The sequence below is a fragment of the Chenopodium album genome, chromosome 9 (genome assembly GCF_948465745.1).
Source record: "Chenopodium album chromosome 9, dcCheAlbu1.1, whole genome shotgun sequence".
Classification (NCBI taxonomy): Eukaryota; Viridiplantae; Streptophyta; class Magnoliopsida; order Caryophyllales; family Amaranthaceae; genus Chenopodium; species Chenopodium album.
This window is the reverse complement of record NC_137842.1, coordinates 882351-904379: the sequence shown is the minus strand read 5'-3', so window position 1 is coordinate 904379 and position 22029 is coordinate 882351. Positions and strand designations below refer to the sequence as shown.

Genomic DNA, 22029 nt, shown 5'->3' with positions numbered 1-22029 from the left:
GCATGCACGGGATATATGTAGTATATATATTTAAGAGAAAAAAAAATAGTAGAAGTGATAGTTATTAAAGGGTGGTTATTGTTTTTTTTTTTATTTATTTTTTATTTTTTAGTTTTACTTTTTTAAATAGAGGGCTAGATTTTAATTGAGTGATATGGGTAGTAAAGATGGTGGTTATTGGTTATTTTTTTTCAAAAAAAAAAAATTAAAAAATTAAAGGGCTAGAATAATTGCAAGGATGGGAATTTGGAGTGCTGTGAATGAAAGTTGGAAAAAAAAAAAAAAACTCTTAAATTATATATAAGATGTGGTCACTAATTATTCAAGAATTAAATTGTATGTTTGATTGATTGAATAATTATTGTTGATTGAATGATTATGGTTTGAGAGTCATCACCAAGTCTAATAATCTGTAAATAACGTAAAGTGAAAGAGATTACGCACCAAAACTCTTAGAACGTATATACCTTGAGTATGAACATATGGGGGGAGTTATGTGACTTTAATTTGATCATAACTTCTATTGGAGTAAAGGACGCTATACATTCCTTTTATTATTATTATTATTATGCGCTGGAATTCCCCACTTTTGTGTGGTTTTGATGCTGGCACGGTTAGCTCCCGTGTCAGTAACCTCAATTATTGGCCTTGTCTTTACCTGGGCCCTATGATGACCCATTTTTAATTGAGAGTACTAGAAATAAGTAGAGATAAACTTTTCAGGTATTGAAGCATATTCATAACAGGGCATGAGTGAAGAGCGAATGATGCTAGTTTCCATTAGTTTATGATGTGTTTTATGCTTTGATTATTTATGATATTATTATTATGTGTGAGACTAAGGCAAAGTTTTGGATTTGGTTTGGTTTTAATAAGGGCTTATAACGATTCCAAGTTGTAGGTTGATTTTTTTTTACTTCGTTTGACTTTGGTGGCTAACTTTACTTTCATTTGACCTTTGAGCTGACTTGTTTTGGATGGTTTTGAATTTAGTCTTCCGTTGTGTCTCTTTGACAATTGCCTTAGCCGTTATCACGGTGGCGGTAATGTCTTAGAAATTCTTATTTTGTATTTTTAAAAGAGTAAAACAGGTATTTTAAAGGAAGAATTTCTAGGGTGTTACATTTGTGTTTTCGTTGTGATGAGAGGTGGGGAGTAGGGCATCGGTGCAAAAAGAAAGGAGCTTAGTGTGTTGATGGTGAGTGATAGTTTTGAAGGGGATGAAGAACGGGACGATGGGTTAGGTTATAGTGAAGAGGGAGTTAATTACGAGATTCTGGTGGGAGTGTCCTTGTGTTCCGTGATGGGAATATCCAACCCGAAAATGATGAAGCTAAAGGGAGAGGTAAAAGGGCATGAGGTAGTGGTTATGATAGATCCCGGGGCAACTCATAACTTTTTATCCACCATAATAGTGGAGCAGGAGGGAGTGCCGGTGCAACAAGGGGGAGAGTATTCGGTAGCCTTAGGCAATGGGGACACGGTGAAAGGGAGTGGAGTTTGTAAGGGGGTACAAGGGTGGCTGAGGATTTCGTTCCTCTATCTTAGGGAAATGCCGAATTCATCCTAGGGGTGTAATGGCTCGAAAAACTCGAATCCGTGACAACGAATTGGAAGACCCACGTGATGAATTCACGGTAGGTGGGCTGCAGATAACCCTCACCGGTGACCCCTCGTTGGAGAAATGTCAAGTATCGCTCAAAGCCATGTTAAGGGTGTTAGGAGAAACAAGGGGTCTTAGTGGAGTTCAGATCAAGAATTGGGCCCAAGTTGTGCTCAACCCAAAAACGTGATGGGTTTGCCGAAGGAGTTTGATATGGTGTTCAAAATGCCTAATGGGCTATGCTACCACCTAATAGGGGCCATGAACATGCCATATATTTGAAGGAGGGCAGCAACCCAATTAGTGTGAGGCCCTATAGGTACCTACAAGCCCAAAAAGATGAAATAGAGAAGTTAATTCAAGAGATGCTTGAGGTCGGGATCATAATTCCATTCTCTAGTCCGTGTTCTAGCCCGGTTTTGCTAGTAAAGAAGAAAGATGTATCGTGGAGGTTTTGTGTCGATTATCGGGCTCTTAACAAGGAAACCGTGCCGGATACTGGTGATTGACGAGCTACTTGAAGAGCTTCATGGGGCCACAAAGTTCTCAAAATTGGATCTCAAATCGGGTTACCATCAAATTCGGGTTCGGCCCGAAGATACCCACAAGACGGCATTTCGCACCCATGAGGGTCACTATGAGTTTTTGATGATGTCGTTTGGGCTCACTAATGCCCCGACAACCTTCCAATCTCTCATGAACGATGTCTTTCGACCTTACTTGAGAAAATTCGTGTTTGTATTTTTTGATGATATTCTCATTTATAGTAAGGGAGAAGGGGAACATGAGAGTCACTTGCGTTTGGTGTTGCAAAAATTACAAGAACGCCATCTATTCGCAAATTTGAAGAAAAGTGAATTCGGGAAACTGAAGGTGGCCTACTTGGGCCATGTGATTTCCAAAAATGGAGTTGCCATGGATGGAGAGAAAATCAAGGCTATCCTTGATTGGGAAATTCCAAAAAACCTGAAAGAATTGAGGGGATTTTTGGGGCTTACGGGCTATTACCGTAAATTTGTGGCTCATTATGCCCCATATTGCGGGGCCGCTTACTAGCCAATTAAAGAAAGATTGTTATGGGTGGTCAAGTGAAGCTACCCAAGCATTCAAGAAACTCAAGGCTGCCATGACTTCGGCCCCGGTTTTGGCTATGCCAAATTTCAAGGAGAAGTTTGTGGTGGAAACCGACGCTTCGGGGTATGGTGTTGGAGCGATCATGATGCAAAAAAACCGACCCATTGCGTATTTTAGCAAACTCTTGGGAGTTCGAGCTCGGCCAAGGTCAATTTGTGAAAAAGAGTTTATGGCTATAGCTTTGGTCGTGTCTAAGTGGCGCCAGTACTTGTTGGGAAGATCGTTCATCATTCGGACTGATCAACAAAGCCTCAAGTATGTGACTCTAGATGAGAAATTTGGTGGGTTTCGACTTTGAAATTTAGTACAAACCCGAGCTTCGAACCGAGTTGCAGATGCTCTGTCATGCAAGAATGAAGAGCTACCTCCGCCTTGCCGCGGAGTGGTTTTGGCCGGGGATGAGAAAGAGTGAAGGCAAATTTGTCCGGCGGTGTGACGTGTGTCAACGGAATTAGGCTTCCTCCATGTGTTCGGCCGGGCTATTGCAACCGCTACCAATTCCGGAAGCAATTTGCAAGGACGTCTCCATGGATTTCGTGGAGGGGTTGCCTAGGTCAAGGGGAATCGACTCCGTTCTGGTGGTAGTCAACCGGCTGTCTAAATACGTCCACTTTATTGGGCTAAAACACCCCTACACGGCACTAAAGGTGGCAGACATGTTCGTTAGGGAGGTGGTGCGGCTTCACGGTTTTCCGACCACCAATGTTTCTGATCGAGATAGGGTGTTTATCAGCAATTATGGAGTGAACTGTTCCGTCTCAAATCCACCTCAAGCGCAACACATCTTACCACCCTCAGACCGAAATTGTCAACAAAAGCCTTGAAGTTTACCTCCGATGTTTTGCTTCGAGCCCTCAGTGGGTGTCGTGGGAGAGTACTCTTACAACACATCACCGCACACCTCAACAAAGATGACTCCGTTTAGGGTGGTCTATGGAAGAGATCCCCGGAAATTATGGAGGTTAGCAGAAAACACTACAATGGTGGCGAGTTTGGCACAGCAACTGGCAGAGAGGGACTTGGTGCTAGATGAATTGCGAATGAATTTGAATCGGGCACAACAGGTAATGCAAAATAACGCCAACAAGAAGCGAAGGGATGTGAGTTTCGAAATTGGGGAGGAAGTGTATCTCAAGCTCCAGCCGTAGCGGCAGAAATCAGTGGCCAAACAACCCTACGACAAGTTAGCAGCAAGATTCTATGGTCCATTTTCGTTAATCGATAAGGTGGGCAAGGTAGCGTACAAATTAGCACTACCCGTTCACCCTGTTTTCCACGTTTTGCAATTGAAAAAGGTTGTCGGCAGCCAGCCAGTCAATCCGACTATTCCGCCGCAAGTTTCTCCGGAGTTTGTGCCACACTTGAGGTACTCATTTGTTGGGAAGGGATGCCAGAATTCGAAGCCACTTGGAAAGAGTTTCATGCTATCAACAATCGATTCCCGACTTTCCACCTTGAGGACAAGGTCAAGGTAAAAGAGGGAGGTGATGTTATGGACCGAGTCAATGGGGTCAAAGGGAAAAGTCAGCCACCATGGGTGGTGTACACGAGGCGCAAAAAGGGGAGCAAGCAAGCACAACAACTAGGGGCAGCAGCAAGCACAAGCATTCTTATGCAACAAGACGAAACCCATTAAGAAGAAGTAAAGGAAAGAAAGCAGCCAAGCTTCTACTATGTCTTTTTTTAGCTAAGTATCACATGTGTTAGCCTTAAGGTCACCTTTGACCATTAGCAATCTCTAGTACAAGTATGTAGTAGTAGTAAGAAGAAAGGCATCCAGAAATTGAGTGAACTCTTGTGAGATTTTTGACCTCATGTCACTAGAGAGGTTTATAGCCTAAGCTATTGTAATATCCCTTAAGCCATTAACAATCAATACAAGCATTCAAATTTGCCTTCAATTCTTATTTCTTTCTTAATTACAACTTAGAGTATCTAAATACATAACAATAACATTCTTAATTGACAGTTCAAAATTTAATTGGACACATTATTGTGTTGTTAGTGTTGTACTATCCATCAGTAGAGGAAGTTATGTAAATTATGTTTGTAGATAAGCATGAAAACTTGATTACAAAAACTTGAGTCACGAAATCTTGAAAATGTGAAGGGACATGAAAATGTTGTAATGTTATGAGATCCATAATATATTTTTTTTTGAAACAAATGAGATCCATAATATTAAAATGAATACTTTAATTTTTTTTTTTTATAAAAATACTAGAACATATGATCATATATTCATATAATAACTGGAATTTGTTGTATATGCCTACTGTTTAGTAAATGAAAAGTAGCTCATCACTGCATATCATTGCCTGCTCCCACGGCTTTAGATTGCTGAAAAGTCCATAATTACTCTTTAGCTTTTAGTACACCTTTGTTTCTCCCAATTTGGGTTATTAGTTGGCAAGGGCGCAAGGCTACACATTTCTAGTTTTCTTTGTCTTCATTCTCAGATTAATTGTGGCATGAAAGATCTTATGTATTTCCTTTTGCATGCTTGGCTTTTGCTTGTGGTCTTTTATAGATGTCTCAGATGTGATTTTATTAAGACTATGAACTTGTCTTTACGCAGAAAGAGGTGTTTCTGGAGATACTACTGATGAACACCAAACTGAAGATAAAAAGGTTAAGAAGAAAAGAAAGAATAGAAAAGAAACTGGAGCCTTAACCCTTTCAAGCCCAGCTAAAAATGAGACTGGCCCTCTGACAGAGACTGGTGGCAAAATAAATTGCAATACAAGGACAATATCAGGCGGCTTGATTGTTGAGGAACTTGAGGCTGGTGAAGAAGATGGAAAAGTGGCTTCCAGGGAAAAAAAAAGTAAAGTCTGATAAGCGTTTGCTGATTCTTTATCATTTAGTGTGGCTGCTTTGGATTAATTACTGACTACTGAGTTCAGGTCTCTATTCATTATACTGGTAAACTGAAGAAAGGGAACCAGATTTTTGGTTCAAGTGCTGGAAAAGATCCTCTCAAATTTCGCCTTGGTATGCTACACATATATGAGCTCATTTCCCTAATAGTCTCAATTTCTAACACTTGCTAATGTCTTCCAGGTAAAGGTCGTGTTATGGATGGACTTGAGCTTGGAATAGAAGGTAATACGATCTGTCCACAAAGCATAACAGTCATCGTATTTTTATATGTATATAATTTTAATTAGAATTAGGAAAATGTTTTAACAAGTGTTGTGTAGGCACATAATCGTATAAAATTAAATGGTCAGTTATGTCTTGGAAAATACACATGTCGATTTGACTGTTATATTAAGAAGAAAGAGTTGTGGAATATTATTAGTGAAGATAATAATATGAACTTTGTGACTAGTAATTGGTAAATGATTCATTTGTATTCGGATGGAGTATAGTAGTATACAAAGAAAGGTTCTTGAATCGTTAGGGATTGGTGGTTTCGGAGAGGTGTTTCTAATCAAAAGGAAGAATTGTGAGTAAGCAATGAAGGTGATGTCTTTAAAAGGAGGCGAAGTGACAAAAGAGCTTAATAAAGAAATCTTTGTATTGACGTCGACCATCCCCATATTGTTAAGAAAAACCATTATTTTCTATCAAAAGGGTAAAAACCTTTCATTTATCGAATTAGAATAGATTTAAATTGAAATTTTAATTTGTTTTACATTTAAGTTGGAGACTGTCTATGTTTTGGAGATCATCTATGTATAGTTATGGAATATGTCGCCTCTAAATTACAACAAGTGGAATTTCCATTAGATCCCATTGCCTCTAACTCCGATCGAATTAAGGTAATTCTAGTTAATTACCTAAAATATAAAGATCGAATTTTAATTTCTAATTTATTTATTTATTTTGGATTTTAGGATTGGTTGTTCCAAATTCTCTCGGGAGTTGCATATCTTCATGAACGTTACATAGTGCATCTAGATTTAAAGCCAGCACACATCCTAATGGATTAAGACAAACGTTTAAAGATTGACGATTTTGGGCTCTCTCGTAGATTTCTATGCCCCGGAACTCAAGTCACACACAACTAATGAATCTAATGGTCATACACGTTTAAAAATATCAGTAAAATGTAGTTTAAAATGTAGTGATACAGATAAACCCTAAGTCTCACTCTCCTCAACAGAAAAAAGAAATGGCACCACCGCCACCGCCACCGCCCAAGCTAAGAATTCCGAGCAAATCACCCTTTCCTTCTGTCGGGGTAAGCATCTTTTCAATATTATTATTATAGTATTTAATTAATGTACTAATTATATTTACATTTGTTTTTTTTATAAGGCCAATTTTATGTATTGGAGGTTCTTGAATCGTTAGAGTTTGGAGGTTTTGGAAAGGTGTTGCTAATCAAAATTTATTTCATGTATTGGAGGTTCTAGTTAATTACCTAAAATATAAAAATTAAATTTTAATTTCTAATAAATTTAATTATTTTTTATTTTAGGATTGGTTGTTCCAAATTTTCTTGGGAGTGGCGTATCTCCATGAACGTTACATAGTGTATCGAGATTTAAAGCCAACAAACATCCTAATACATGCTGACAAATTTAAAGATTGCAGATTTTGGGCTATCTCGTGGATTTCTATTCCCCGCAACTCAAGTCACACACAACTAATGAATCTAATGGTCATAGACGTTTAAAAATATCATTAAATTGTAATTCAAAATATAGTGATATAGAAAAACCCGAAGTCTCATTCTCCTCTACAGAAAAAAGGAGTAGCTCAACCGCCACCGCCCAAAAGAAGAATTCCGCGCAAAGCACCCTTTCCTTCTGTCGGGGTAAGCAACTTTTCAATATTATTATTATAATATTTAATTAATGTACTAAATATATTTACATTTGTTTTTTTATAAGGCTAATTGTCATGGATTGGAGTTTCTTGAATCGTTAAGGATCGGTGGTTTCGGAGAGGTGTTTCTTATTAAAAGGGAGAATTGTAAGTATGCAATGAATGAATGTGATGTCTTTAAAAGGAGGCTAATTGACAAAAGAGCTTAATAGAGAAATCTCTCTATTATATGACGTCAACTATCCCCATATTGTTAAGTATGCACATTATTTTTCTATCAAAAGAGTAGAAACCTTTCATTTTTCAAATTAGAATTGATTTAAATTGAAATTTTAATTTGTTTTACATTTAGGTTGGAGACTGTCTATGTTTTTGAAGATCATCTGTGTTTAGTTATGGAATATGTCGCCTCTAATTTGCAACAAGTGGAATTTCTATTAGATCCCATTGCCTCTGTCTCCGATCAAATTAAGGTAATTCTAGTTAATTACATAAAATATTAAAATTCAATTTTAATTTCTAATCAATTTAATTATTTTTTATTTTAGGATTGGTTGTTCCAAATTCTCTTTTGAGTGGCGTATCTTCGAGAATGTACATAGTGCATCGAGATTAAACTCAGCAAACATCCTAATGGATGTCGACAAACATTTGATGATTGCCGACTTAGGGTTCTCTTGTGGATTTCAATGCCCCGGAACTCAAGTCACACACAACTACTGAATCTGAGGGTCACAGTATCAGTAAAATGTAGTTTAAAATGTAGTGATACAGAAAAACCCTAAGTCTCGCTCTCCTCAACAGAAAAAAGGAGTAGCTCAACCGCCACCGCCACCGCCACCGCCCAAGCTAAGTATTCCGCGCAAAGCACCCTTTCCTTCTATCGGGGTAAGCATCTTTTCAATATTATTATTATAGTATTTATTTAACTAGTTTGGTGGTCCGCACGCGTTGCGTGACACCATTTTGCCAATCAAAATTAAGACGCTAACAAGGAAGCACTAAATAAATATATTTGGATTACCTATTATTATTTTGAGTTTGAATTTACAAGATACATATGTAAGACAAGTCTTTTAAAATCGAAATATGTTTGACACTGCTTCCCATGTAAGCATAGTTTTTAATCACATATTATTATGTGTTCAAATAAGTCAACAATTTAAATAACTATTATTGCATAGCTTTCAATATGTATAATTGACTTACATGTATCATGAAAGTTCGTGTTATTGCAACAAATTCTAAGAATTGCATGTTTTATATGTATTGATTTGATTTAATTATTATTATAAATCTCATTGAATATAGCGTAAGAATTTGTAAGTAGATATCTATTTTGTTATTTAAGAAGGAATATAGTACTTATACTTTAGTGTATTACTTTAGCATTTCTGAAAGTGAGTAAAAACGAAGTATACTTAGTGCTTATTCTATGTGAACTTGTTGCATAGAATGTCATAAATGACCATGAATGGATAAAGTTCATTGGTTAAGTAATGTATGTAGTTTGGATAGTTAGTTAAGTTTTGAGAAAGATAATTTGATCTAAATTAGCTAGCAATTGTCAGTGGCCATTACACATATGGTTTTGCATGCCATATTGAAGTTTAATAAGTGGCATGTGTACATGTTGGACTATAGTCATGAATAAAGGTATTCAATAAAAATGGTTGCTATATTAGAAGGTAACTGTAGTGTATCAAAACGAATATAAGTTAATGTGGTATTCATTTAGATCATTATGCCTCTTTTGAACTTACTTGACTAGTCATTATGGCTGGTAAAACTCTTGGCACTTAATTCGGACTTTTTTTAAGCTGGTATAATTTATATTATAAAACCATAAATTTTTGTATGCAGCTTGTTGTACCGTGGTGCCATGCAACAAGGGTTACTCAAGTTTCTTGGTATGGGATTACTCGAGCTGCCGAGATTACTCAAGTTTCTTGGTCAGGGGTTACTCGAGTTGCTAGGGTTACTTAAGTTACTTGGTTAGGGGTTACTTGATTGAGTTACTCCTTATCGAGTAAACCCTCCCTCAACCGAGGGACTAATCCATGACTGAACTCCTTGAGTAACCCCTAACCAAGTAACCCCTCCCCCTCATGAGTAACCCCTCGAGTGAACCCCTTGAGTAACCCTTAACCATGTAACCCCTCGAGTAATCCATGCCTAAAGCCCCTGAGTAACCCTTAACCAAGTAACCCCCCCCCCCCTCAAGTAAACCCTAATTGAGTAACCCGACAGAACACGCAAGTAACCCTTGACCTAATTCCTTAAAGAGGTAAGCTCTATTTTTGAGATGTGAGCTTTGCCAAGAGAAATGTTAAAACTAGAGAGAAAATGGAGGCATGAGAGAGGAGAGATGAATGGAGAGGAAGTGACCACAGAAGAAAAGGCACCGACTAAAAGTAAAAGGCAGTAAAACAAAAAGGAAAAACAAAATCAAAAATAAAAATAAAACAAAAACAAAAAAGAAAAGGCAAGGGGTAAAAACGCGAATTTACTATTCATAAGAAAAAGCAGCAAAAAATAGGCATAAATTAAGGGCAAAACCGGTACTTTACTGTTCATAAGGAAAACCAAAAAAAAAAATGCTACCTTCACCCTTGAATTTGGCTTTTAAGGGTTATGGATTTGTGATGCCTTATAGTTTATTAAAATTTAGTCATTTTGTTTGACCTTTAAATCTTAACCGCGTGACAAAGCAGTGCCAATGCCCTCACTACGAAGGATCAGAAAAGCTATGGAAAAAACCAGATGTGCAGATACACAGCCATGAAAAACAATTGACCATTCAGAAAACATACCATGACTCCAGCTCGAAAGGTCTTTTCCCCGTCACTTAATTGCACATTTTAGTCCTCACAAAAGCAGCCCCTTTTCCTGGTTTCACATGAAGAAACTCTACAAAATCCATGGGAAAATGTTTTCTGTTTTCAGCCTCCCAGGTTAAAGAATTAATAGTTTAACTACTATGTATGATTCTAGTCACCAAGCAATTGGAACTTTGGAAGAGTCAGCATCAAAAGTGCAAACCAGCTATCAGAAAGACTTAACCAGTAAACATTCACCCTATATATTACACACTACATGACAATTTGTGTATAATTTCTCAACAATACCATCTCTCCTAACTCTAAGCTCATCTCCATAATAAAGATGCTACCTTTAGTGCAGTTCTATAATCCCCAAATATCTACCCCTAAATTTCTCAATTCTGAAATCAACCAAATGCATCTTTACCCCACACCCACCACTCTATTTGCAACTAACACCCACCAATTATATCGGATTTTTATGCTATAATTAGCAATATATAATTGGAAAATAAAACAATAGAAAACATTGACAAAAATTAGGAATCAACAAAATTATGAAACCGAAACCACCTAAAAATCTGAGTTTGAAGCTCTTGAAAAACCCAGAAACAATGCTATTGAAGCTTAGACTGTCAATTTTCGAAAACAAACCATTGACGAAGATTTAACTAATCAGATCCAACAAAAACAAAATCTAAGTTAAAACAAAATCAGATCCAACAAAAACAGACAAAAATAATGACATTGAAAGAATAAACTAATCTAAAAAGAAAATCATAGGTAGAAGAAATGAGGCAGTACCATTTTGGTGCCATATTCCAAATTCAACCAAACTCCATCTATTTGCTCGCATACCTATTCCGACTTTCATCACAATTCTGATAAGCTACAAACCAAAAGAAAAATTCATCAGAAACCCTAAATCAATAAAATTTGAGAAACTAAAAACAAAATTAAACTAATCAATTAGGTAATCTATAAAATCATTAGAAATCCTAAATCAAACTGGATATAAAACAATAAATCCATATATTTATAGCCTAGCAAAAGTTTTAATATTCAAAAGAGGTATAGGTAGTGCACCTTAGTTAGATGATCTTCAGTGCTTCATTAGTTTACTACATATTTTCTTAGCGCTTCAGGGACTAAATCTCCTTGGTTGTGGATTCAGCAGACGCCTTTTTCAATTTCTCAGTCTTCACAATGACAGGTATGTCTTGCTTCTGTTGAGGTTGCAGAGTCTCGGGTACATCATCAACATCATCTCTTCCTAGAGAAATCCCGGGTTTTTGATCTCTAGTGTGCTTCTTCGGAGTCATTCCCCCAAAGCAAAGCTTTTTCTTTGCACCAATTTATGATAGGTGTAGCTGCAATTCGCCTTCTTCATCTTCAGATTCCATAGTGCTTTGCCTAGTGATTTCTTGCGCTGGAGAGCTTCAGTATCTTGCTGAGGTGATGCAGCTATTTCAGTGTAAGGGCCTTCTTGTGTTTGCTCTTCTGAAGATTTCTTCATTTTTGGGGTCGGAATAAATGGTTCAGAGTGTCCAGATACAATGGTGTGCTGTGCATGTTTTTCAGCTGCTTGTTTTCCTTGATTGGAGTTGGTAGCAGATTCTTGGATATCTTTTTCTGTGTCAAGACTCTCTTTCAATTTAATTGTCTTGACTCTCTTGAAAGTCCACTCTAGCACATTATTCTGACCTAAGTGCCGAGTAGGCCCAACTTTAATATAGAACGGTGTGTTGCTGAGCATGTTTTGGATAGCTTTGAATGCGTCGTGATCATCCTGCGTTCAATTATGAAAGTGAAAGTATTATGGGTATTCTGGAACTTGCATGAAATAAGCACATAGAGTATGTGTACCGACTATTTTATATACCTTGCCTTATAAACAGATTTCATTTATAATGTCTTTAAAATGGAAACAGATTTCATTTATAACAATGTATTTAAAATGGTCTAACTATGTTTGTGCTTTTAATTACAATATCAGGAGGAAATATGAAAAAATTGAAAAGGAGAGGAAAGTCTATAATAAAATAAAATCCTCTAAAAAGAAAATAAGGGGGAAGAGTTCATGCAAGACAATCATGTGTGAATATAATTCAAATACTGTAGAAAGTGTCTTTACTTGGTCTAGTCCAGAAGGTATCATTTCATTCATTTGACAGTAAATTCAAAGTGTAAAAAGAGAGTGAAAGTGTGTTGTTGAACTGTAATGTAGGCCACACAACTTAAGAAATATGGATGCAAATTTGACATGACATGAAAGAGAGAGCAAGCATGAAGTAAAAGATTATGATATAAAGGTATAAGAGCTACAAGGATATAATTCCACCTTCAAAAATCTAAATATACCATATCTGAAAATAAATAGATTACGAAATCAATATAGGCCACCGCTTTATAATGATGCAAAACTCAGATCATAATAGTATTGGTTGTAAGGTTAAAGTAAACATATAAGTTCCACAGAAACATTTAATTTACCGCTTCTTTTATGGCGTAGATTTCAGCTGCTGTTTTTCTAAACAATCTCTCTGTGTCATCATTGAATGTTGTGAAGGCCATTGTTCCTGTGCCGTCGCTAGCTTCAAATTTGAACGTTGTTCTGGCACAATTTCAAAGTAATTGCTGTTAATTGCAATATCAAGGAATCGAGATGGATGTAAAAGCTCACTGATATTATACCTCTCAGTACAGATGCATTCCTTGTGTGAACAAGCGGGGCAAGGATAGCGTTTCTGCAAAGGAAGGTTGGTGCGTTTCCTCCAGCAGTTCAAACAGCCGGTATAAGCATTCACCTTTTCCAATTCAGCATTCCCAATAGTCACTTTGATCCACAGAATTTCTTCTTGTAAGGTGTTGCTTGGCTCAATAGTCACTTCGATCCACATAAATCAATATAGCAACGAGCACAAATAGAAAACCCATCTCTGACATCACATCATTTACCAAACTCACCCATATCACACTGCTGCAGTTCAAGCTACCTCAACAACCTGCACAGAACAGTTGTAACTTCTATTTTAGTCATTCATTTACTGTAAAAGAAACCAATATTAGATTTTCTAACAATGCAGTTTTTTCCACATTATTATCATTTTTTTTTTTAAAGGAGCAGCATTTTTAAATAATCTACAATAAAAGTGTACATGAATTTATAACAAAATTTAGAACTAAATCCACATAATGTTCTTGGGCCTCTCTGCTGTCAACTCATAAGGAATGTTGGGGAAGTGACATGATATTCTTTATATAGACAACATTCTATAAACCTCACTAAAAAAAGTAAACATAAATTTCTTGCAATTTTCCGCAAAAGATTTAAATGCAAAAAAAAAGGTAAGGTACTGCATAGAAAAAAGATATAAATAAATCAGCTTGGTTCATGAAGCAACAAATAACTTGCTAGGACATTTCACAAATTTCATATACTAAGCTACACATCTCTTTCAACTCAAAATAGATGTTTACCTGTTCCAGTAATTTTTTGGAGTAAATTCCTGCCATTAGGGAAGCATCAATAGCAACAATTCCTGAATTTTCGACACTAATTCCAGCTTCAATTTGCAATATCTCACTACTTTCAATGTCACAAAATAAACCGAGATGAATTCCACCAATCTACTATATTCCTTTGTACCTGATTAAAAAAATAGTCTCATCACTAACAATACGTGTCTTTCAATATATAATAGAGCTACTGAAATCCATCATCCTGCCATCCTGTTATCTCCTCTAATCTTAATCCTACATTCTAACATTTTCTTGCTTTCTCTGTTCCCCCACATTCGTATGCACATTAAACTGAAAAATTCAATCCAAAAATCGTATTTAGGTGCTCTAACTCTGTTACTTTAGTCCATAATCAAACCACAATTGGATGCATTTATGTTGTAGAATTTTACTAAAGAACCCTCTTTGGGAGTAATTTGTAAGCAATACGCAAAATAGCAAAATTATAGATGCTATACATACAAATTGCTTCTGAAATTAGAACGCTGATACAATATATAAAAAAACATCCAAAAGCAGTGTTTAAGTAAGAGGCCAAGCAATCAACAATAAGATTATACGATTATCCTGAATCATTATGCAAACCAAAAGGTGTACCCATTTATTTATTCAAAATAAACATTACATTATATTTCAGCTGCAGCATACAAGGGTAGTTCCTACTGGAATATTTCAACAAGCACAATTCACAGACGTAACTTATAAATCAAAAGTAGAAACAAAAGGCCTAAATAATAATAGGCATATATCCATACTAAACCTAGACACCTGTAATCAGGTAAAGATCGTGCCGTCCAAAATAATAAACCAAAACTTCAAATAACCTAAGCAAACTTCGCACGCTTCCAAACAATCTCTAGTTCAGGTATTCCAGAAACCAAAGGTTCAGTAACTCTAACGCTAGAAGAAGATGCAGCACTTAACGGTGTTGTTGAGCGTCTTTTCATTGGAGCAGCTAGAGGCAAACCAACCTTAGGTATCTGAGACCTTTCAGAAGTAGGAGTCAAACATTCATCATCAGCAAACTTTTCTTCCTTGGCAGCTAAGCACCTCTTTAATTGATAAAATCTAACCTTTAAAGCACTACAAGCAGCACTCTTCTCCAAAGCAGCACCATAATTAGCATCTATAGTTTCTAGGTTATACTTAGTCACCAAGTAATGAACAGCTCTCTTAGCAGCCTTTTGCATTGCACCATTTACTTCAGGACAGGGATCACTATATATGCACTCCACTTCAGTTCCATTATGAAGGCAAGTCACTTTTAAGTTTTAACCAAGCCACAAAACCCAAACCTTCCACCCAAATAGTCTCTAATGGACTCACATCTGACAGGGATCACTATATATGCACATATGCACTCCAGTTCTTGTAACAACAACACCTAAAAAGCCTACAAAGTTAATCGTCACATGAACAACATCATCAGAAGGGTTCTTGCCCAAATTGCTCTGTGCAGTAGGCACCTCTAATCCTTTCTCAGAACACAACTCAACAACCTTATGTTTAAAAAGCTTACTACATAGCTGATACATTTTCGCTCTGTCAGACGTAAAATCACTCACTCGCACCCCAAACTGGCTCATCAATTTCTGCACAGCTTTTTGAGCCGCCCTTTCCTGTGACTCCTGCATTGTATTAGCTTCCACACCAAAGAATACAAATTCAGATTTGCCATCCTCAGTCTTAACACGAACACAGGCATTGTTCCTATCCTTGTCTATGAAACCATAAACCGGTTCAGGGAAATTTAAACAATCAACCACTTGACCTAAAAGAGGTCGAAATGGAATGGCAATTCTGTTGGACTTAACATCCCAACAAGAAAGGCGACAAATTTTTTCGGATATCCCAAAATTAAAAACGACAGTTAATATTTCCGAATGAAAGGGGTACACCTAATGCAAATAATGTAGGTTGAAAGAATAGGCCCAAACAACATTCACTCAATAATTCAGGCTAACCATTTTCAATTTTTAAACAGGGAATTCAATCTAAAGCACCTAAATCAAAAAAGATCCAACAAAGTTCAATTTTTTATTATTTATCCTTAATTACAAAACAAAACGATAATCAAGATAAATCTTCTCATAAACATACCATCTAATTTTTTAAAATACGCCAAAAAAATGAAAACCCATTTTGTCATTAAAAATTCGGGAATTATCCTACATCATAACATTAGAATTTCAATAAACAAAAAGAACAAAGATTCAAGTCTCAAAATTCCAAAAACATATCAAATTTACTGTAATTAATAGCTTAATTTTGGGGGTAAAAGTTACCCACTACCACACTATGGTAATGTTTAACCCTTAAAACGAGGGTTGTAGTTTCCCTTCCTTCTCTTCTTCATTTAATTATTGCTCACTACATAATCTATCCTATAGACCACCATCTAATTTCACTATCATTCTCTCTAATTTTCTTCGTTACCCCCTCAGCATACAACTCCCAGTGTGACCTAAAAGGGAAAGCCTACTCCAGTATATAGAAGAATTCTTTTTAACTCAAGATACTTATTTCACACCACTACACAGTATACAAACCAAACACATCCTTAAACTTAGAAGGAATTATGGAGTATATAATTGTATAAGACTGCTTTTTTTTTTTTTTCTTTAATGTACTCTGAATATAGTAATAATAAGACCAGCCTAACTAATCCTTACAGATGATCAAAGAACGTCATTATACAAGTTAAACTAATACTGAGTACATAACAATGAATAGGCAAAACATAATTGCTTACATGATTACATTATTATAGCATTTGTAGTACTTTTTTAAGGCAGAACTGACATGAAAAAACACAGCTTAGAATAACTAATCCACATCTAAAGATTCTAAACATAAACCCATTAGAAAAACAAAACCAAACCAAAAAAAACCCAGATCTTCAAATTGGCAATAGAATCAGTACTGTATGTGCTCATATCCATGTATCCATGCTCCATAATAAGGTAAGTTAAAGAGAAGGGTTTCAACACCATCGAAAACCCAAGCATCCTTTTCTTCGCCAGAAACATTAGCGGACTTCGCGGAAAATTTAAGTTAAAGAAAGCTCAATTTCTGGAATTAATAAACCAAAAGAATTTTAAAACCCTGTACCTAAAAATAAATCAATTCCAGATCATAAAAAAAGGGGAAGAAATTACTTCACCAGCAAATAAAATCTGAAAAAAAAAAAAAAAAAAAAAAAAAAAATCGAATTGGAAGTAAAAATCAATGAAAGAGCAAAGTCACAAACAACCCAACTTCATCAGAGTTTCACTACTCTTTCATCAAAAATAGTCCAAAAATTACATGAAATCCACCTAAGAAGAACCCTAATTAGACTAAATCAACGATAGAGTGAAATTAAACCCTAGATGGTGAGATTTATATAAGATTATTAAAAAGAAGAAAAAAGAAAAAACATTATACCTCACAAACTGATTCAATGGAGGAGAGAAAACTCAAAGTAGGCTTCAATGGAGAACTTAGAGTGCGCTTTAATGGAAAACTCAAAGTGCGCTTCAGAAACTGATTCAATGGAGGAGAGAAAACTCAAATTAGGCTTCAATGGAGAACCCAGTTTGCGCTTTAATGGAGAACTCATAGTGCGCTTCAATGGAGGAGAGAGAGAGAGAGAGAGTTGAGGATGCTTAGGAGAAGAGTGAGTTGAGGATGCTTAGGAGAAGAGTGAGGAACTAAGGATGAGAGGAGCAAAAGCAGGAGAGAGAAATGGGCAACCCGATAAAACCAAACTACCCCTAGCAATGTGGTCAATTAGGGAAGGGTGCTAAGGGCAGGGAAGGGCAGTAGCGTTGGGGCTTTTAAATAGGTTATTAGTTGTTGGCCCGCGCGCTCGCGGGTCCCCAATGTGATTTTGTATCGGTGATTAGTGTGTACTTAGTCGTAGTTACGTGTTAATGACTTAATGTAATTGGTTGCGTTTTATTTGTAATTTTCTTTTGCTCAAATTGGTTAGCAATATGTAGCCAGTCACTTTAGTTATAGTATATAATGATGCAGGAGTAGAGGCTAGTCACATGAGCATGCTGTTAAGAGGAATGATTGTCGAGCATTCTGAAAGATTGTAAGAAAGCTATTAATATAGTTTCAGTATTGTAATGTCAATCACATCAACTAATCAAATCATTACAGCTTTCCCCTAATTGACTCTTGAATACAGTTTTGTTTTTTCGGTGAACAACCTCGAGTATTCCTTTTTTTCTCTGGGATCATCAAGCTTGATCTTCATCACCTAAATTGCGCATAACTAATGCTTGAACTAAAATTGGAGTGGCTTATAATATAATGTCAAATTATTTATTTTAGAATAAAAGTGTGATTTTGAAAACCTGTAACTATATGAATAGAAATTGACAGTTTTGATGTATAAAATCTGGAAATGGATTAAGTAAATTAAATTCACAATTTAAAAGAATTAGGTATAAAACTAATGTTTTCAAATTTTAAATTGTGGACAAATTGTAAAGTAATTCAATATAACAAAGCACTACCAAATATTTTTGATTTGGAATGCACTACCAAATTGCAAAGTAATTCAATATAACAAAGCACTACCAAAAATTATAAAGTATTATTTTATCATTATGTAAAATGCACTAATTATAGAATACAAATTTCTATTGAAATAACTTCATTCTATGCTCGGTTATTATCATTTAATTAGCTTATGTTTTATGTTAATCATTACTTTATCGGTTTACTTGTCATAAAGTTATGGATATTTATAAGTGTAAAACAATTTGGAAAAATCATCGAACATGTAATTCTCGATAATGTAAGAATTCCCCATGGTTACCAACTACCATAATATGCCTTAGATTATTGCCTCTAATAATGCTTTCTTCAAAAGATTTCAATTCACTTAAAAATTTATTAGTATTGATAAAAGTTTTTTTTTTTGTGTTTTTGCTAATATTAAAAGTATTAATAAAATTTATATCCAAATTATTTTTATGGTTTTATTAAATCGATCATAAAGTCCATTCATGTTAGCTTCCCCCTAGTTGTCATAAAGTGTTCTCTTCTCCCCTCATTGTTGTTATATACCCTCTATTTTCCTAAGTCAATTGCCTTATTTTCCTTAAGTGTTCTTTCTCTCTCTAAAGCTAATTCCCTAATTTTCTTAAGTGATCTTTCATAAGTGGCATCCATCTCTCTCATATTAACTAATTGACTTGATTTTCTTAAATGCTCTTCCTTAAGTAGTCTCTCTCTTTCTCTCCTAAGCTATATTCATGATCTTAAGTGATTTTTAAGTGTTTTCTATCTTTCTCTCTTTGTGCCTCGCGTGAAAGCCTTTTTCCTTAGCTAATTGTCCCGACTTTCTTTAGTGATCTTTCATGAGTGGTCTCTTTATCTCTCTCCTAGGATAAAGATGTAAGATAGTGTAGATTTTTCTTAGCAATATCAATTTTTGGATAAAGCAATATCAATATCTTACAAGTTATAATGTAGTAGAATGCAAAAACTACTATACTAATATCTTATACCAAGATATTTTACATTGGATAAATACTTCGTATAATGTAGTAGAGGGGAAAAAAACAATTATAAGATAGTCCAAAATGTTACAAATTCTTGGATAAAAATTCCTATTGTGTAACTATGTATATAGCTTTTTCCTGGATAAAAATTATTATCATAGCAAAAAGTATTGAAGATGTCAAACCCATATTTTTATTGTTTCAAGAAAGTCATAACACAATTATTTCAATATCAAGCTCCTAAAACCACAATAAATTCTTCTTGCTTAAGAATAGTAACATAATAAAATCTTAACATAAAATTGTTCATTATAATTTTTCATAGCTTCAAGAATTAAAACCAATAATCTAAGCATAAGCAAAGAAAAATGCTGAGTTCATGGTAATTTGATCAAACCTGACCAATAAATGATGACAAATAGTGGATCTTCTCTTGGTCATACATTTTCAAAAGATCTTCCAGTTCCATATTAGCAATAATTTCAAGTTTTTCTTTTTCTTTATGACTGAATTCTAGAACTGGTGAGGTCTCAAGAGAACTGCTCTTTTTAAAAACGTCATCATTTCCTGTAATGCCTAAATGTTGCTTGTACTTGGATGGATCTAAACCATTTCTTCTCAACCATGACTCAAAAGCTAAGAACTTCCACTTTGCTGCCAGGTTTTGGTATGGCAAAAATCCTATTAACGACCCATAGGATACCTGAAAGAGGAGCCAATACATGTAAGATAAAAACAAATATAGAAAACAAGGAAGAACGAATTTGTAAGCTTCAGTCAAATCCATACCACAAATCCTCTTGGACTACAATTAATTAATTCCACATCCACCTTATCTCCAAGATTAAAGTGATGCTCCAATGGTGTCCAAGCAGTCTCTTCAGTTGCCTACGAGAGAATAGAGGATCCCCCCATTAATAGTGGTTAATTAGAACCAGTGGAACATAAGAGACCTAACCTTCAGAGGCTGTGGCTAAGACAATTCTTCCTGGACATCTTTACCATCGAACCTTTCAGGATATGCATGAACCATACTCTCTTGAATTGGGTTATTTGGGTAGGATAATGTTTCTTTTACAGATAGATCTAATCTATTATTTAAAACCCTATTATCACATTAAACTTGCCAAGGTTAAGAAACATGTGGAAAATAACCGAATTTTTTTACCTTTTTAATTTTTCCTGGAGAGCAGATTCGACAAAGAACTAAGAGGCAGTCTCCGTTACACCTGAGGAAATACTCACCCCGTCTCCATTCCCTGAATTCCCAGCATCAGTCTGCTCAAGGTTCTGAATTCCTTGAAAATAAATACTTACAAGCATCAATAGCTAGTCTTCTGCAAATACCTTCAGCTTAGAATAGAATGCAAAATCAAAGGAAATGCATTACGTACTTGTCGGGGAGATCTCTCCTGGTCCATCTTGCTTTGAAATCAATTCGCCTCCAAATTCTAGAATCGTTTCAGTATAATCCTCTAAGATATCATCCATTTTATTAGGCATATAATTGCTTCCAATCCCTTCAGTACCCTGGGGCACCATGGCTTGGGGTTTCTCCAACAGCATTTCTTCACCAAACCTAGTCAAGCTTTGACCTTCACGATCCATATTAGACCTAAATTTGTTTGCTGGTTTGTTCAGCAGTCCACCGTACACTGATCCATCTCTTGAACCATTTTCATTTATACCGTCGTCCTCATTCACCTCACTCATGTTAGGCTAAGTGCTTAATTGTCTGAGTTATATGTTATTACTATGCAAATAGTATAATCTAAGTATATTTCCATTCGCATCGGACTAAAAATACATACGCAATGATTTAGATTGCCTCACTCAACATGATCACAACAACCTCATTTATATTACAAATTATGCAAGTCTTGGGCATTCATACAATTATATCATCTAATTGACAATTATAATCAACAATCAACCGACAAAATTCCCAAATTTGACAAAATCAACTAAAATTCATGTCAGAAATAAGAACATAAATTCAACACACACCAATTTAGTTCTTATACCCCTCTAAGGCGAGCTAAAACCGCTTCCCTCATCGCCGCCTCTTAATCGCTTTCATACAAAACAGAATCAACCAAAAATCCGAAACGAGCAATCAACAACAATCAATTACCATAAACAAGAATCCCTAATTAAAACTAAAAATTCAAGAATAAATCAACCAACCTTCTCAAATTCTCGAGTCTTCTGAAAATCAACAGCAGAAGGTCGTCCCTCCATAGAAATCGGCTTCGTCACTCCAAATTTCTTCACCAATCCTTCTGTAGTCCCCATCCTTCTTCACTCAACAAAATTCTCTCAAAATTTTACCCAAATTCCCAAGTACAAACCCTAAATTCACAATGATCTATCCTCACAACCAAGAAATAAACCCGAATTTCACAATTAATTGAAACCCTAATGACCAAAACTCAATCACGATCAAACAAATAAGGATTCAATTGAGGAGAGAGAAAGTGAATGAAAAGAGAGAGGATGACTGCCAAGAACGCCAACAAAAATGGGGAAAAGGCCACGCGTCAGCCCACGGAGAAAGCCTGGAATGTCAAAGCAAAAAGATCGAACCACCCCTGGCAATTTGGTCAATCAGGGAAGGGTGCTAAGGGGAGGGCAGAGACGTCAATTCCCTGTTCATAAGGAACAGTAA

At 35.8% G+C, this 22029-nt stretch overlaps 1 protein-coding gene across 3 annotated transcripts in view; it reads right to left on the bottom strand.

Moving 5' to 3' along the window:
• LOC145558180 (uncharacterized) overlaps positions 1–17638 on the bottom strand; it is a 28874-nt gene extending 11236 nt beyond the window's left edge. For 2 of the 3 annotated variants that reach the window (XM_081619331.1, XM_081619330.1), the window contains exons 1-7: positions 17287–17638; positions 13819–13987; positions 13033–13343; positions 12832–12952; positions 11425–12127; positions 11143–11227; positions 10330–10426 (exon numbers count right to left, since the gene is read on the bottom strand). In XM_081619331.1, coding sequence (XP_081475457.1) covers positions 11657–12127; positions 12832–12952; positions 13033–13238 — 798 coding nt within the window. In that variant the 5' untranslated portion in view covers positions 13239–13343; positions 13819–13987; positions 17287–17638 and the 3' untranslated portion in view covers positions 10330–10426; positions 11143–11227; positions 11425–11656. The remainder of the gene's footprint in view (positions 1–10329; positions 10427–11142; positions 11228–11424; positions 12128–12831; positions 12953–13032; positions 13344–13818; positions 13988–17286) is intronic. The other variant, XM_081619332.1, reaches the window with a different exon arrangement.
• Positions 17639–22029: the final 4391 nt, after the last annotated feature.